At 44.1% G+C, this 15,252-nt stretch overlaps 1 protein-coding gene across 2 annotated transcripts in view; it reads right to left on the bottom strand.

Annotated features, from left to right (window-relative positions):
- The window catches only part of BRINP2 (BMP/retinoic acid inducible neural specific 2), a 500,040-nt gene that overhangs the window by 242,421 nt on the left and 242,367 nt on the right, over positions 1-15,252 (bottom strand). For both annotated transcript variants that reach the window (XM_068239642.1, XM_068239643.1), the window contains one exon: positions 13,199-13,380. In XM_068239642.1, the coding sequence (XP_068095743.1) occupies positions 13,199-13,380 (182 nt within the window). The remainder of the gene's footprint in view (positions 1-13,198; positions 13,381-15,252) is intronic.

Raw genomic sequence — 15,252 nt, 5'->3', positions numbered from 1 at the left:
GCTTGCTGTAGCTAGCGTATTGCTAGCTACAGCAGTACGCCACGCTGTCCGCATCCACCCTCCCAATCCCCGCCGGCCCTACTTACGCGTCCGAGATCCCGCTAGAAGCGTGACTTCCTATCGTCGCTTCTCCCGTCGCCATGGTGATGATCGGACATGACGTCATGACATCATGGGGAGCTCCGATCCTTGCCATTGTGGCGGTGATTCGGGGGGGGGGGCAGCCCCTTTAGCGGCGCATCGCGGCGGATCGGTGGGTAGCGGCGGCGATCGGACAGAACATTTAGCTAGCAAAGTGCTAGCTACATGTTCTAAAAAAAAGTAAGTAAAAAGACCCTCCAGGGGTTGAGCAATCCTCCTTGGCGTACATGGACGAGCTGAGCTCGTCCATACCGCCAAGGAGGTTAAAATGCATTTCATTGACAAGTTTGAAAATATCACCTAGGAGAAAACTCTGGAGTAAAAGTTACTTGCATATGGGCCCTGATCTGAAGGATGGACCCCCTTTATCAGAGGAGGCAGTGATGTAGTAGTTGGGTCCTCCTCACAGCTCTAGGCCTCCCTGCGGTTGCAGGTGCTGCTCCCGTGTAGTTACTCCCCTGTGTTCAGGAAACCCTAAAGACAATCTTGGTCAATCTGTGCTAAACATAGTCAACAACAAGCGAAGATCATTTGCTCTGTAAATCCATGTTTGCCTGTAGTCTTAGAACCCTTCCTCCTTGTTTTCTAGCCTAAAATAGTTGTTAAGAAATGAAAGTGTACATGAAGCATACTTACCTCTGTTGTCAATCCTTTTACAGCCCACCATTGCAGTGCTGGGTCCCTCTTGTGGCCGTGTTTCCACCGTGTATGAGCATCTCCAAACTGCACATAAGCAAGTAAGGTCTGCCCATACCCAGTAGAATGAAGGGCCTGTGCATGGAAAAAAAAGCCATGTATGAGCAAATTCTTTCTACTGGACATGTGTGACCATTACTTGTGTATGCCCAGTCCAGATGAACTTGCACACGGCCAAGAGGCCAGCCACAGCCCACAAGTAGAAGAGGATCCTATGCAGTAACAGTGAGCTGAGAACTTTCACTCCTTTATTTGCTCAGTAATTACTCAATTACAAGTCAATCAGATCATTTGCTCTGAAACTAACAATGTTAGCAATTAGCTTCAGTGTAGATATGCCATCAAATGATATTAAAGCAGTTATATATTGTTTCAGATTAATTTTTAATTGTGATTAATGCTTTAGGACAAAACTGTAATCTTGACTTTCTTCCCACTTTAAAATGATTTTTCTCTTTTGAATCTGAAGCCAGCTAAACATTTCCATAAGTGATAGTAGATTCAGGCCACCTTTCTTTAGCGAAATCTGTCTTCCCTCTGTGTAATCTGTTAATATTTAGCTGCACAGAGCTCTGGAGGCTTTGTTACTTATTGTCAACACCTGCACTAATCCATTAACAGTCAGAAACCCTGCATTGTGGAATGGTTGTGTTTGTGATGGTCATAGAAACAATGTAATCATGTTGACGGACAAACTGAGTAGCTCTCAATCACAGTGGAATTGTAGTGCCATTATAACTGTTCAACTGTGAGACAAAGGTTGCATGGAATGATCAGAGGCAGTAATGGCATTTTAATTTATAGATCTGATCCAGAAAAAAATCTATAAAAGCTCTTTAGCTCAGTTATGAATTTGGTCAGGTCAGTACACCATGTTTTAATGTCACACGTGTTATTAGTGGTCTCTGTGGAATGGCCACATGCTAGTTAGAAGATGGAATTGCATCACTACTTTAAACAAAACAAAGGCCCACATTAAAGCATCAGGATATGAAAGCCTGGTCAATAAGTTTATAGATAGCAACACAAAGAAAAGGCTCATACACACACCGCATTTTTCCAAACCTCCGGTCATTTGGACGTCAAATCGGGCGTGTGTACAGTCGGTTGTTCAGCTGATAACGCTGGTTTTGACGAATCCACTTGGCGGATTGGTAAAAACCAGCGTTATCAGCTGAACGACCGACTGCACACACGCCCGATTTGACGTCCAAATAACCAGAGGTTTGGAAAAATCCGATGTGTGTATGTCCCTCTAGAAAGAAGGTCTTATTATACAATGTTTACTTATATCAAGCAAAGCAGTGGTATAAACATTTGTGTAGTCCCCTGTAATCAGTGTGGCCCCTTAAGGTAGCCATACATCTAGTGATGATGGGCAGATTTGACCAAGAGACAAATCTCTTTGATTGAATCTGATTAGAGAGAGATCTGTCAGCTGCCCATACACCACAGGCCGATTTCTGATCAATTACATGATGAAATTGTGACACCGCATCTGTCCAACCTCGTCGCCCCATCCTGTGCCCCCTAATGTGCAATGTGCCCCCTTAGTTCCCAGTGCACTTTACATTACCTGTCCGTGGCTGCCACTTGCCTTGGCACAGCCTTTGCTCCATACACGTTCCCTACGTTGTTGCTGGGGTACACGTGGTCGTGTCTGTGATGTCACACATGCACCCACGTTACTCCGGCAACCACATGGTGTGCATGTATGGACCAAGGACTGCGCACTGAGCCAGCATTGGACAAACGGCATGCACAAACAGGTAATGCATAGTCCACGGGGGGTGGGGCACATTAGGGGGACAGCGTTGGGGGTTTCGTTGCGTTTCCTCGCTTGTCCCGATACTGCTCGCTGATACCGCCACACACCAGATCGAACAGGTCGGCCCTACATCTTTTAGCATGTCCGACTGATTCATGTGACCAATTTCGACCTGAAATTGGTCGCACCGTCGATCAGGCTTGCACTTCGCGGCACCGATTTTCATCCGATTTGATTATAATAATCGAATCAATGGTCAATTGGCTGCCAAGTCATCTGATGTATGTCCACCTTTAGTTTCACTGTACTCCTTAGCTTTGAGCTGCTGTCTCCCCTCTTTAAAAGCTGCCACTGGGCTTAGTCACAGCTACCGTGCATGCTCTGTTCTGTTTGCACACCTCCTCAATCATGCTTCTGAGTAGCAGTGCACAGAAGCCGTGTTCGGGGCGCATTCCCAAACAAGAAGCAGGACCGCCATTAGGAAACCATGCAGGCAGGACAGAGAATGTGCACGTGCCATGTTTGAGGCCAGTCACTGCTTTTAAAGTTAGAGACAGCAGAAAAATGGAGGGGGGATAAAGGAACTGAGAAACCACTTAGAATATAGAGGTCTGGAAGAAGCCCCAGATATGGTCACATCATGTTTTTTTGTTTCAGTTTAGGTGTGCTTTAAAGTGCCCTTTAAAAGGGCATTAGGGGCCACTGTACACATACTAGATTCTTGTCAGAGGCAGTCGTTATTGACCACCTCGGTCGAGTGTACAAGGCTTTAGCATCCTCATGCTGCTCGTTGTCTTTGGGGATCCCTCGCCATCCTCCGAGACTTCTCTGTTGTCCTGTGGAGACAGAGCGCAACTGGAAAATTTCAGATGCTGACCACAGAACAACTGGGAGAAGCCTGTGAAGAAGATGGCAAGGGAGCCCTTGGCCTGCATGGGGCTGACAGAAGCCCCAGGTAAGTATAAATGCTGCATTACTATTCACCTCAGGTGCACTTTAAGGCTGCACTCACACTATGCATATCTCCTGTACATTGCTAGCTATTCAGCATGCTTATATGGTATATTAATGAAAAAATGGGCTCTGGACATCGTATGTGATCCGTGCATACATGTGTGCATTTACATTCTCATGTTTCTGTAACTACATATGCAAGCAGAAACACAACATTAAATGATTTTATGATTTGCTTGCTTTAAGCTGAGGATTAAAATTCAAAGATAAGCACTATAATAAGTTAATAAAAGAGTACCTAAAGTGAAAATAGACAGAGCCTGTAATGACTGGCTCTGTCTGTATAATGGAGGATCAGGAGGCGGCTGCAGGGCAAAATACTCACCTGTCCTGACGTCATCCATCCAGGCAGGTGATTGCGTCACCCCCCTGTCCGAATGGGCCCAGGCACTTTTTTTTTCAATCGCCGCCAGGGCTCTGTGCACAACCACCTGCCACGGCTGATTGGTGGCTACCAAGCGGCCATGCAGGTAGAGGTTTCCGCACGCTATTTGCAGTCTTCGGAAAAATGGCCACAATCACAATGCCAAGGAGGGGGTCGGAGCATCTCTTTCTGCCTGAAGACTTTAGGACACATTATGTATATAACCCCACACCCCCACCCATCCGTCCTCATGCAGCCAGAGCTTGTCATTACAAGCATTCATTTCACTGGAAGTATTCTTTAACCATTTATGCCGCCCGGAGGTGATTGTCACGTCCAGTCGGCTGCTTTACAGCTGGTGCACGCTTCTGCGTGCCGTGCCGCACGCCCCCCCCCCCCCCCCGGTAGCCCGGAGATCAATAATTGATGTTCCCTTTCATTGATCTAAGTCCCCGGCAGAAAACCAACGGCTTCTCATCAGAGGCCGCAGTCTTTCGGACATAAAAAAAATATGCTTCCTGAAAGTGATCAGTACGCTTCCAGGGCTTAAAAAAAAATCTCACTGAAAACTACAAAAAAAACTACATCTACATATATTTTAATAAAATAAACCCACATTATTACATTTAAAATTAACTGTTTACCTCCCACACCAAAATTGTAATAAAAAAAAAATTATAATAAAAAAAACAAACAACCCCCCCCCAATAAATAGTTACCTAAGGGTCTGAACTTTTTTAATATGCATGTGAAGAGGGTATATTGCGAACATTAAAATTATAAGCTTGTAAATAGTGATGGATGCAAAACTAAAAAAAATGCACCTATATTTCCAAATAAAATATTGGCGCCATACAATTGTGATAGGGACATAATTTAAAAGGTGTAGTAACCGGGACAAATGGGAAAATAAAGTACATAGGTTTTAATTATGGTAGCATGTATTATTTTAAAGCTATAATCTCCGAAAACTGAGAAATAATGCATTTTTAAAAATGTTTTCTTAATATTCCTGTTGAAAGGCATTTAGAGATAATAATTCTTAGCAAAATGTACCACCCAAAGAAAGCCTTATTGGAGGTGGAAAAAACAAGATATAGGTCAATGCATTGTGATAATTAGTGATAAAGTTATTGGCGAATGAATGGGAGGTGAAAACTGCTCTGATACATAAAGTGAAAAATACCTGTGGGCTGAAATGGTAAACAATAAGAATAAAAAAAATAGTGTTAAATCACAAATAAGATCTATGTATTTATTCTATACATGTTAATTGAACTAAAATAAAAACAAGCATTTGCTTTTAAAATTCAAAAGCTAATAAAAACTAAAATGATGATTTAGAATTGCCAATAACAGTGGTGTAGTTACTGAGTGTCGAGTCTCTGTGAGGATTTTACACTGATCTTCCCTAGCACTGTATATATTAATGGCATGATACAGAGTGCCAAAACCAGATTTCCAAGGACAGTCCCACTATGAGAAAGGTCTGAGCAGGAAGCCAGAACAGCTTTTATTGAGTGACTACCACTATTCAAAGGACATATAAAAGTGAACAATACTACTATAGCAGCACCAATAAAGAGCTAATGCAAAAGGGGCCCAGATGCAGCAACTGCCTTTGCATCGCCTACTGCCTTAAAGTGAACCTCCAGACTAAAAATCTACTCAGCAGCACTGAAGAGGCTTGGTGTTTCTTTATCAGTTTCACAGCATCAAAACTTTGTTTTTCTTGCCCGATCCTCATTTTTAGCTGCACAGAAGAAAACTGCCCAGGCATTTTCCCCTGTTGCTGTGCAAAGCATGATGGGATTTCTGATGTTGTTGTTCTCCTTCTGCTGTTTTGACACAAATTTGTTTTTTTTTCTATTTTTAATTTGAGATTTGAAGCCTAGCGTGCGCACAGCTGGGAGGGGTGATCAGGACACAGGACATTTGGAACTGTGTCTCATGCTCCTTGTCACCTCCTTTTAACCAAAGAGATGGCTGTCCCCATGAAAAAGATGGCTGCCCCCATGAAATCACAGGGTGGGTAAGAGATTATATTACCTATCTATTTAATTAGCATAGCTAACAGTATGTTTGTTTAGGCTGAAGTTCCCCTTTAAAATATGAAAATGAAAATTACTACTTAAAGTGGAACTCTAAGTACCACTACAAAACTAACTTTCAAGGTTGCTATTTGCCTCCTCGGAAGGTTGCCTCCTCTTCCTGCTGCTCTTTTTAAAGGGGAACTTTAGCCTAAACAAACATACTGTCATTAAGGGCCCTTTTCCACTAGAGCGATTGTGATTGCTGAATCGCAAAATCGCAAATCGCTAGTGATTTTTAAATCGCTAGGGTTGTTACTTTATCATAGAAATCATGAGAAGTATTTTCCACTATAGTGATTCGATTTGGAAATCGCTAATCGCAAATCGCAATCGCTTGCTGGAGCGATTTTTACAATGATAATGCAATGCAAATGAAAATCGCAAATCGCAATCGCATAACAGAATTAATGAAAAATCGCAATCGCAATCACTGGCGTTTGTGATTTGTGATTGCGATTGCTAGTGGAAAAGGGCCCTAAGTTACATTAGTTATGTTAATTAGAATAGATAGGTAATATAATTTTTTACCCACCCTGTTTTAAAAGAACAGGCAAATGTTTGTGATTCATGGGGGCTGCCATCTTTGTCATGGGGGCAGCCATCTTTTTGGTTGAAAGGAGGTGACAAGGAGCAGGAGACACAGTTACAACTGTCCTGTGTCCTGATTACCCCTCGCTAGGCTTCAAATGTCAAATTCAAAATGTAAAAAAAAAAAAAAAAATTGCACCAAAACAGCAGAACGAGAGCAACAACATCAGAAATCCCATCATGCTTTGCACAGCATCAGGGGAAAAAAGCCCGGGCAGTTTTCTTCTGTGCAGCTAAAAATGAGGCTTGGATAAGAGAAACAAAGTTCTGATGCTGTGAAACTGTTAAAGAAACACCAGGCCTTTTCAGTGCTGCTGAGTCGATTTTTATTTCGGAGGTTCACTTTAAGCCTTTTACATGTGACTTGATTCCTCATGCAAAAGTGCAGGCTAAGGCTGAGGGACACAGAGCATCACAGAGTTTGCAGTGTGAGTGGGGAGGACAATGCCCTTGGCCATCACTTGTCAGTGATCAGTCTGCCAGGTGCAGAACTTGCCAAAGTGTTGAGTGGAATTGGGGGCCACTGTACACACTGTACACCACTCCATTCTTGTAAAGTGTTCTGTTGCTATGCAGGAGGGACACACCAATGAAGCAATGCAAAATTGATGTCAGGTGGTGGGCGTGGTGAGTGTGGAGGACAATGCCCTTGGATGACACTCAGCCGAAGCAATCTGCCAGGCTGATTGTTGACCGAGATGTTGGGGGGCTTTGATTGGCCACTGTACACGTGGTTGTAAACGTGGTTGTTATTGGCAGTTTTGGCCGAGTTTCATCTATTGTGTATGAGAATTTATTCTTTCTTCATCAGGCCCTTTGTCTCTCGGCACCACTGTGTGAAGATACTGCAGTGTGCTTTTCCAAAAAGATCCCCACTACTGCTTTTTCCGGTACTCAGTGGTAAAGTCTTGGATTGACAGGCTGCTTCCCCCTTACCAGAGTGCTTACCAGAAGGAGCAGGACAAATGGACTTTGCAGAACAGATAAGAGCGGCCGACTTCCCTGTCGGACAGAGTAACAAGGAACCTGCAAAACGAGTGCAGGGATCAGAAAGAGTCTTCCTGAAGCTATTAGTATCCTCTTTTCTCCCCACAAGTAATTTTATATTCCTGCACAGAGATGAACATCTTCACATTCCATTATTAAAATAATTGAAGCCTACAGCACTGCGTAAAGGAAGATCTCCTCAATAAAATACATGGTTATACCACAGCTTTGCCTGTTATTTGCGGGTGATCACTGCGGCTATCTGCTGCATGCTATCATTGCATAGCGATGACTTGTGAATAGTTAAATCCAATTAAAATTATATTCCACCTTTATTGAGAAATAAGCAATCCCATCAGTTCAGATCTACATTATCAGGACTCATGGCACATATTATTTTCAAATGGCCTTACCTTGTGTATTTGCATTCGGATGCTCAGCTGTACCACATTTGCTCGTACAAATTCTATCAAAACTGGGATTGTCAGAACTTCCTGCCAGTCACTCAAAAGGCCCATACACACGCCGGGCAGATCGCTCAAACTCCCCCTTATCAAGCGAACGACAGCCTGTACACACGCCCGATTTAGCGGGCGAGCGACGGAACGACGGGACGTTCAAACGACCCGTCGTTCGCGAAAATCCGACGTGTGTATGGGCCTAAACTGTGCAGGTGTGGAAAACAAGAAACAATTGTTCCTGGCCTGTGCAGCTCATTACTTATGCAAGAAGGCAAAGCTAAACTGGGGCAGCGCAAGGTACAGACTTCAGATTAGATTGTTCCCCAACCCTGTCCTCAAGGCCCACCAACAGTGCATGTTTTGTGGAAATCCACAGAGGCAGTTAATCAGCTCTGCTGAGACACTAATTACCTCACCTGTGCATGTTTGTGGTTTTCTGCAAAATATGTACTGTTGGTGGGCCTTGAGGACAGGGTTGGGGAACTCTGGATTAGAAGATACATTTAGTTTGGGCAGTGAATTGTGGAAATTCATAGCTGGCGGCAGACTGAAAAAAAAATGTAATTTTGCTAAAGAGCCAAAACATTTGTGAACCCTGATATGCATTTATAGCAAATGTTTTCAGCATATGAGATATATACGTATGTATGTATGTATGTATGTATCTATCTACTGTATCTACACACACACACACACAATTGCACTGTAGATGACGTTATTTACATATAGCTGTCACTTACTGTATGTGTTTTTAAAAAAGATGGTTCTTAGCTGTTACCAAAGCATTTTGGACCAGTTCGTCTTATCGTGGGGGGCCTAACAGTTTCCTTTATTCTTTTAAAAGCACTCCCTGGCAAGGATCTCTGCAGATACTGTATGTCAGACATTCAGACCTCTTGCTCACACGCTTTTGGACTGGGCAACTGTCATTCAGTAAGTGCTTTTAAAAATAAAGAAAACTCTAAGATATCCCCCCAATCTCCATTAGAAAATAGACTATTCCAAAACCTGTCTGTAAAAGATCAGAACCATCAGATTAGAAACAATCACTGTAGGTGACAGCTACTTAGAAAGAAATTCATTTGCAGTGCATTTTACTTTGGAGCAAATATACTTTTTATGCATACAGTTTTTCATCATAGTGCCCCTTTAAAGGCTGAATGAAGAATCAGACAGTAGGGATATTGGTGACTAGCTCAGCACTGTCTTGCATGTTGTACCTCTCAGGGCAGTTGAACATGTACAGAGTTCTGACGGTGGACCCTCTGCTGCCTCTGCACAACCAGACTCCCCACACAGATCAACACTAGTTGGCATTGCCACCTAGCATTCGTAGATGGGAAGCAACAAAACAGATACATTGGCCTCAATTCATAAAGCATTACCTCATGCGGTAATGCTGAAAACAGCAGACTTTGCCGAGCACTTAGCAAGTGTCAATTCATAGAGGCTGTTACTAGAGTTGGGCCGAACCTCCGATTTTAGGTTCGCGAACCGGGTTCGCGAACTTTCGCGGAAGGTTCGGTTCGCGTTAAAGTTCGCGAACCGCAATAGACTTCAATGGGGATGCGAACTTTGAAAAAAAAAAAAATTATGCTGGCCACAAAAGTGATGGAAAAGATGTTTCAAGGGGTCTAACACCTGGAGGGGGGCATGGCGGAGTGGGATACACGCCAAAAGTCACCGGGAAAAATCTGGATTTGACGCAAAGCAGCGTTTTAAGGGCAGAAATCACATTGAATGCTAAATGACAGGCCTAAAGTGCTTTAAAACATCTTGCATGTGTATACATCAATCAGGGAGTGTAATTAAGGTACTGCTTCACACTGACACACCAAACTCCACTGAACAGAACAGGTATGCAGTGGCGGGTTCACTGAACAGAACAGGTATGCAGTGGCGGGTCCACTGAACAGGTATACAGTGGCGGGTCCACTGAACAGAACAGGTATGCAGTGGCGGGTTCACTAAACAGGTATACAGTGGCGGGTCCACTGAACAGAACAGGTATGCAGTGGCGGGTTCACTGAACAGAACAGGTATGCAGTGGCGGGTCCACTGAACAGGTATACAGTGGCGGGTCCACTGAACAGAACAGGTATGCAGTGGCGGGTTCACTAAACAGGTATACAGTGGCGGGTCCACTGAACAGAACAGGTATGCAGTGGTGGGTTCACAGAACAGGTATGCAGTGGCAGGATCAATGAACAGGTATGCAGTGGCAGGATCACTGAACAGGTATGCAGTGGCAGGATCAATGAACAGGTATGCAGTGGCAGGATCAATGAACAGGTATGCAGTGGCAGGATCAATGAACAGGTATGCAGTGGCAGGATCACTGAACAGGTATGCAGTGGCAGGATCAATGAACAGGTATGCAGTGGCAGGATCAATGAACAGGTATGCAGTGGCAGGATCAATGAACAGGTATGCAGTGGCAGGATCACTGAACAGGTATGCAGTGGCAGGATCAATGAACAGGTATGCAGTGGCAGGATCAATGAACAGGTATGCAGTGGCAGGATCAATGAACAGGTATGCAGTGGCAGGATCAATGAACAGGTATGCAGTGGCAGGATCAATGAACAGGTATGCAGTGGCAGGATCAATGAACAGGTATGCAGTGGCAGGATCACTGAACAGGTATGCAGTGGCAGGATCAATGAACAGGTATGCAGTGGCAGGATCAATGAACAGGTATGCAGTGGCAGGATCAATGAACAGGTATGCAGCCAGGGACAAGCTAAGGCTAACTAATCTTTCCCTATGAGAGACTGCAGTAGCTCGCCCTACTCTAACTAATGCAGGCACACGAGTGGCCACGGCCGCCGCTGCCTGCCTATATAAGGGGGGGTGGGGCTCCAGGGGCTAGTGTAGCCTAATTGGCTACACTGGGCCTGCTGACTGTGATGTAGAGGGTCAAAGTTGACCCTCAGTGCATTATGGGGCGAACCGCAATGGGGCGAACTTTTCCGCAATAAAGTTCGCGTGCGGTACCCGCACGCGAACCACCTAGGTTCGCGCGAACCAGGTTCGCCGGCGAACCGTTCGGCCCAACTCTAGCTGTTACCGCATGAAAAACTGAAATTACCGAGCAGTGAGGTAAATTACCGACTTGGCTGTAATTACCTCCAACGCATGTCAGTAAATTGTCAGCAGATGTCAATTCATAAAGCCTTCAACAAGCGGTAAGTCAGACTATAATTACCGACACCTCTGGTGAGGTCTTTACAATGGAAGTCTCCTTCTGTGCAGGGAGCCGAAGTCTCTGTGAGTCAAAGTCTCTGTGAGTCTGTGCAGGGAACCGGAGTCTCTATGAGTCTGTGCAGGGAGCCTCTCTGTGAGTCTGTGCAGGGAGCCAAAGTCTCTGTGAGTCTGTGCAGGGAGCCGAAGTCTCTGTGAGTCTGTGCAGGAAACGGTAATCACAGCTTGTAACAAAAGAGAGATATCGCCACTCTTCTACTGTACCGCTCAATAGGCTGCAGTAATTTAAGGAACTTCAAAGGCAGCAGTGAAAATCTTTATGAATTAGCACACAAAGGTCTAAAATATCGAATGCAGTATTTTCCCTCTGCAAAGCCTTTTATGAATTAAGGCCATTATCTTAGAGGGGAGCAGGCTGTACACTTATATCATGTAGTACACTAATATCATGTAGCTCTGGTGTGGTAAGACATACAGGGCAGTGCTGAACTAGCCAGAACACGCCCTAGTTTTTTTTTTAGGACCACTATCGCGCAAATTGTAAAATTTTAAATGCATTTAATCACATAAAAATAAGAAGTACATTTCTTCCAGAGTAAAATAAGCCATAAATTACTTTTCTCCTATGTTGCTATCACTTACAGTAGGTAGTAGAAATTTGACATTACCGACAGGTTTTGGACTAGCCCATCACCTCATGGGGGATTCTCATGGTTTTGTTTAGTTTCAAAAGCACTTAGCGAAGGGCAGTTTCTCCGTCCAACTGCCAAAAAAAGTTTGCAGCGAACAGGGAGGCTGTCCAGCATCTTTGTATACATTTTTGCTTCAAGGAGTGTCTTTATAGAGAATAATGGCCATGCTTAGAATCCCCTATGGAGAGATGGACTAGTCCAAAACCTGTCGGTAATGTCAGATTTCTACTACTTGCTGTAAGTGACAGCAACATAGGAGAAAAGTAATTCATGGCTCATTTTACTCTGAAAGAAAAGTAATTCTTATTTGTATACGTTTACTTATATTTTACATTTTACAATTTTTGCGATAGTGGTCCTTTAATAAAGACTTTTGGGGTTATAATAAGCAATGTGTGATTGGCTTTTATTCTTCATATATAGTGCAACATGATTTTTCTAGCACAGCAGTGGATTGCCGCTCAATGCGGATTTCATAAAGTAGGCCCGTTGTGTATTACGTCTGGTAGATATACAATTCCTGCACATTAATACAGCTTTCACTTTTCATTTAGCTTCGGCTTAAGCTGGGCTTGATACACATTTTCTCGTTCCTCATGTAGCAACCTAAAATAGCAGAGCAGCCCCCTTTCCGCCTCCACCTCACGGTAGGTAGACTTTTGAAATCTGATCCGCGGCGAACATCATGGAACTGCTGCATATCTAGCTCTTCTGTCAAAGTCCTGCTTTATCTTTCCTCAAGCCCCAGGCAACAAAACTAGTTTGCTGGGCCTACGAGGCAGGAGACGCGCACCTGAAAGTATTCTGAGGGAGCATCACTTTTATAATCATCACATCTGAAGAATATTGCATTCCATTACATTAACTTCCTGATTCTATCTAAAAATACCATCAGGGGATTGGTAGGATAATGAACTTCCTTCAGATAATCAACCACAAGGCAATTTTCCTACCGAGAAACCCCTTGCAGAGCAAACAGATCAAACAGCTTTCCATTGACAGGCCCGTTTGATTCGGCCCTGTAAATCCTTGCCTTGTTGCATCCTGGGAATTATGCCGCTGTCCCACAAAACATCTCCTAATAAAACTCTGCGCTGAAACTCCCGGCTCCTCACGCAGCAGAGGTGTTAATCACTGCTATCTAACAGACTTACGGAGGCTATTGCTTCATTAACCCCTGCTCTGTGTACCTTAATGGCTCCCGTGGTGATCTGAATGTGGTGCAGCTGCCTCAGCGCACTCTCCCGGTCCATGAAATATGAAGCTGCCAGCTGGTGTAGAGTGTCCAGCGTAGGGGCCGAATTGTTCCCACGCACACCCGCTTCTCTTTTCAGTCTTCCCTTATCCACAAACATGGTGAGGGATTCTTCGCCTGAAATTACAAACAAAAAAAATATTCACATGATTACTTGCTTGTGAGAAGAGACAAACTATTACATGTTTCCCTGTGAATTCTCCTTGCACAAGAATGTCTTCTAGTCAAACAGATCGTTTCTACTCTTGCTACATTTCAAGGTGGCCTTTTCTACAAATCTTAGTGGATCTAAACTCAGAATTTCCTCTTGGGTTTTAAAAAAAATGCCACAGCATGATAACCTTTATGGAAAAAATGTATTTATTACGATTTATAGAAATTCTAACTGCAATTTTACTTGGTTTCACATTAGCAGAAGGTACTGAAAGAGTTAAAAAGAACCCGAGGTGGGATTTAATTATGTTAGTGGGGCACAGAGGCTGGTTGTGCACACTAACACCAGCCTCTGTTGCCCCATGGTGTGCCTCCAGGATCCCCCTGGGCGCCGCTATACCCCCTGCAGTGCTAGCGACACACAGTGTGTTCCCAGCACAATGTTTACCTATGCCTGTCTGTTAGCGCCGCTCCCCCGCCTCCTCCGTATCGGCGCTACCCGCCAGCGTCACTTCCCTCCCATCAGCGGGAGGGAAGGGACGCGGGAGGGTAGCGCCGATACGGAGGAGGCAGGGGAACGGCGCTAACAGACAGGCATAGGTAAACATTGTGCTGGCGACACGCTGTGTGTCGCTAGCACTGCGGGGGTATAGCGGCGCGCAGGGGGATCCTGGAGGCACACCATGGGGCAACAGAGGCTGGTGTTAGTGTGCACAACCAGCCTCTGTGCCCTACTAACATAATTAAATCCCACCTCGGGTTCTCTTTAAACCTCAGTGGTTATCTTATGGAGAGCTGCTTAGGCAGAGCTCTCCTGCAGTCTATTCACAGTTGCTGATAAGAATTAATTAGGCATGTTTATCTGTCTAAACAAATGGGGAAAAAGGAGCAGTGGGTTTCTTCAGCAGCTATAAGGCTCCCTGCACACTGCAAATCTGTTTTTCGATTCGGATTCAGGTTCCGTTTCCGATTTTCAATTCCGATTTTCCCTGAATACATTCAACAGAAAAACGGATCAGAAAACGCAGTATGCAGTAAAGATTAAAAATTGGAATTGGAAGTAAAAACCAATTAAAAAGCGGAATCTGAATCGGAAATGCATGCAGTGTGCAAGAGGCCTAAGTGGAATGAAGACTTTTGATTGTGTGCTGTGCAAGAGTTCGGGTCCACTTTAAGAAAAATTGGGGCTATTGCCAAGCCAGCCAAGTACACTTACATTTTTAGAGTTCTTCCAAAAACTAATTACACATGGATTACTAACATGGGTTTCTATCTGTTTCAAAAAATGTCCAATTATTTTATAGCAAATTATATATAAATCAATTATGTATACAAATGTTATTAACATTTTTTTCAAAATAAATAATACAACTTTCTGCTCTATCAATTCACAGATTCTTATGAATTTAAAACTGTTCGTCAGGATTACCTGAGGAAGCCCAGTGGGCAGGCGATACTAGTGGTGACATGGGTAGTGCGGTGACGTCAAAACCAGTGTCAACCCAGAAGCATACCTGCGTGCGTCAGCAGGAGCCGTTGATTACAGCGTGGAGTGGACAGAGTGAGCCTGCATAATGTGCAAAGTGCCCAGTGACGTTGTAAGCCAGCACAGTGGCATATGGACAACCCGCACAAGGAGGTGAGGGCCCTGACGGGCGTCCTAGACAAGCACTACATTTCGTTATGGATAGAATCTCCACTAGTATTGATAATGCTGACTAACAGAATATAAGTTGTTTCAACATATGAACTGGCTCAAGAGCTCACACTACGGTAGCCTATTCTGGTATCAGCACACCAAGATGTCTGCATATTAAACTTGGAGAACAGTTGATA

Source organism: Hyperolius riggenbachi, chromosome 6 (assembly GCF_040937935.1).
Source record: "Hyperolius riggenbachi isolate aHypRig1 chromosome 6, aHypRig1.pri, whole genome shotgun sequence".
NCBI lineage: Eukaryota > Metazoa > Chordata > Amphibia > Anura > Hyperoliidae > Hyperolius > Hyperolius riggenbachi.
This window is presented reverse-complemented; position numbering and strand designations above follow the sequence as displayed.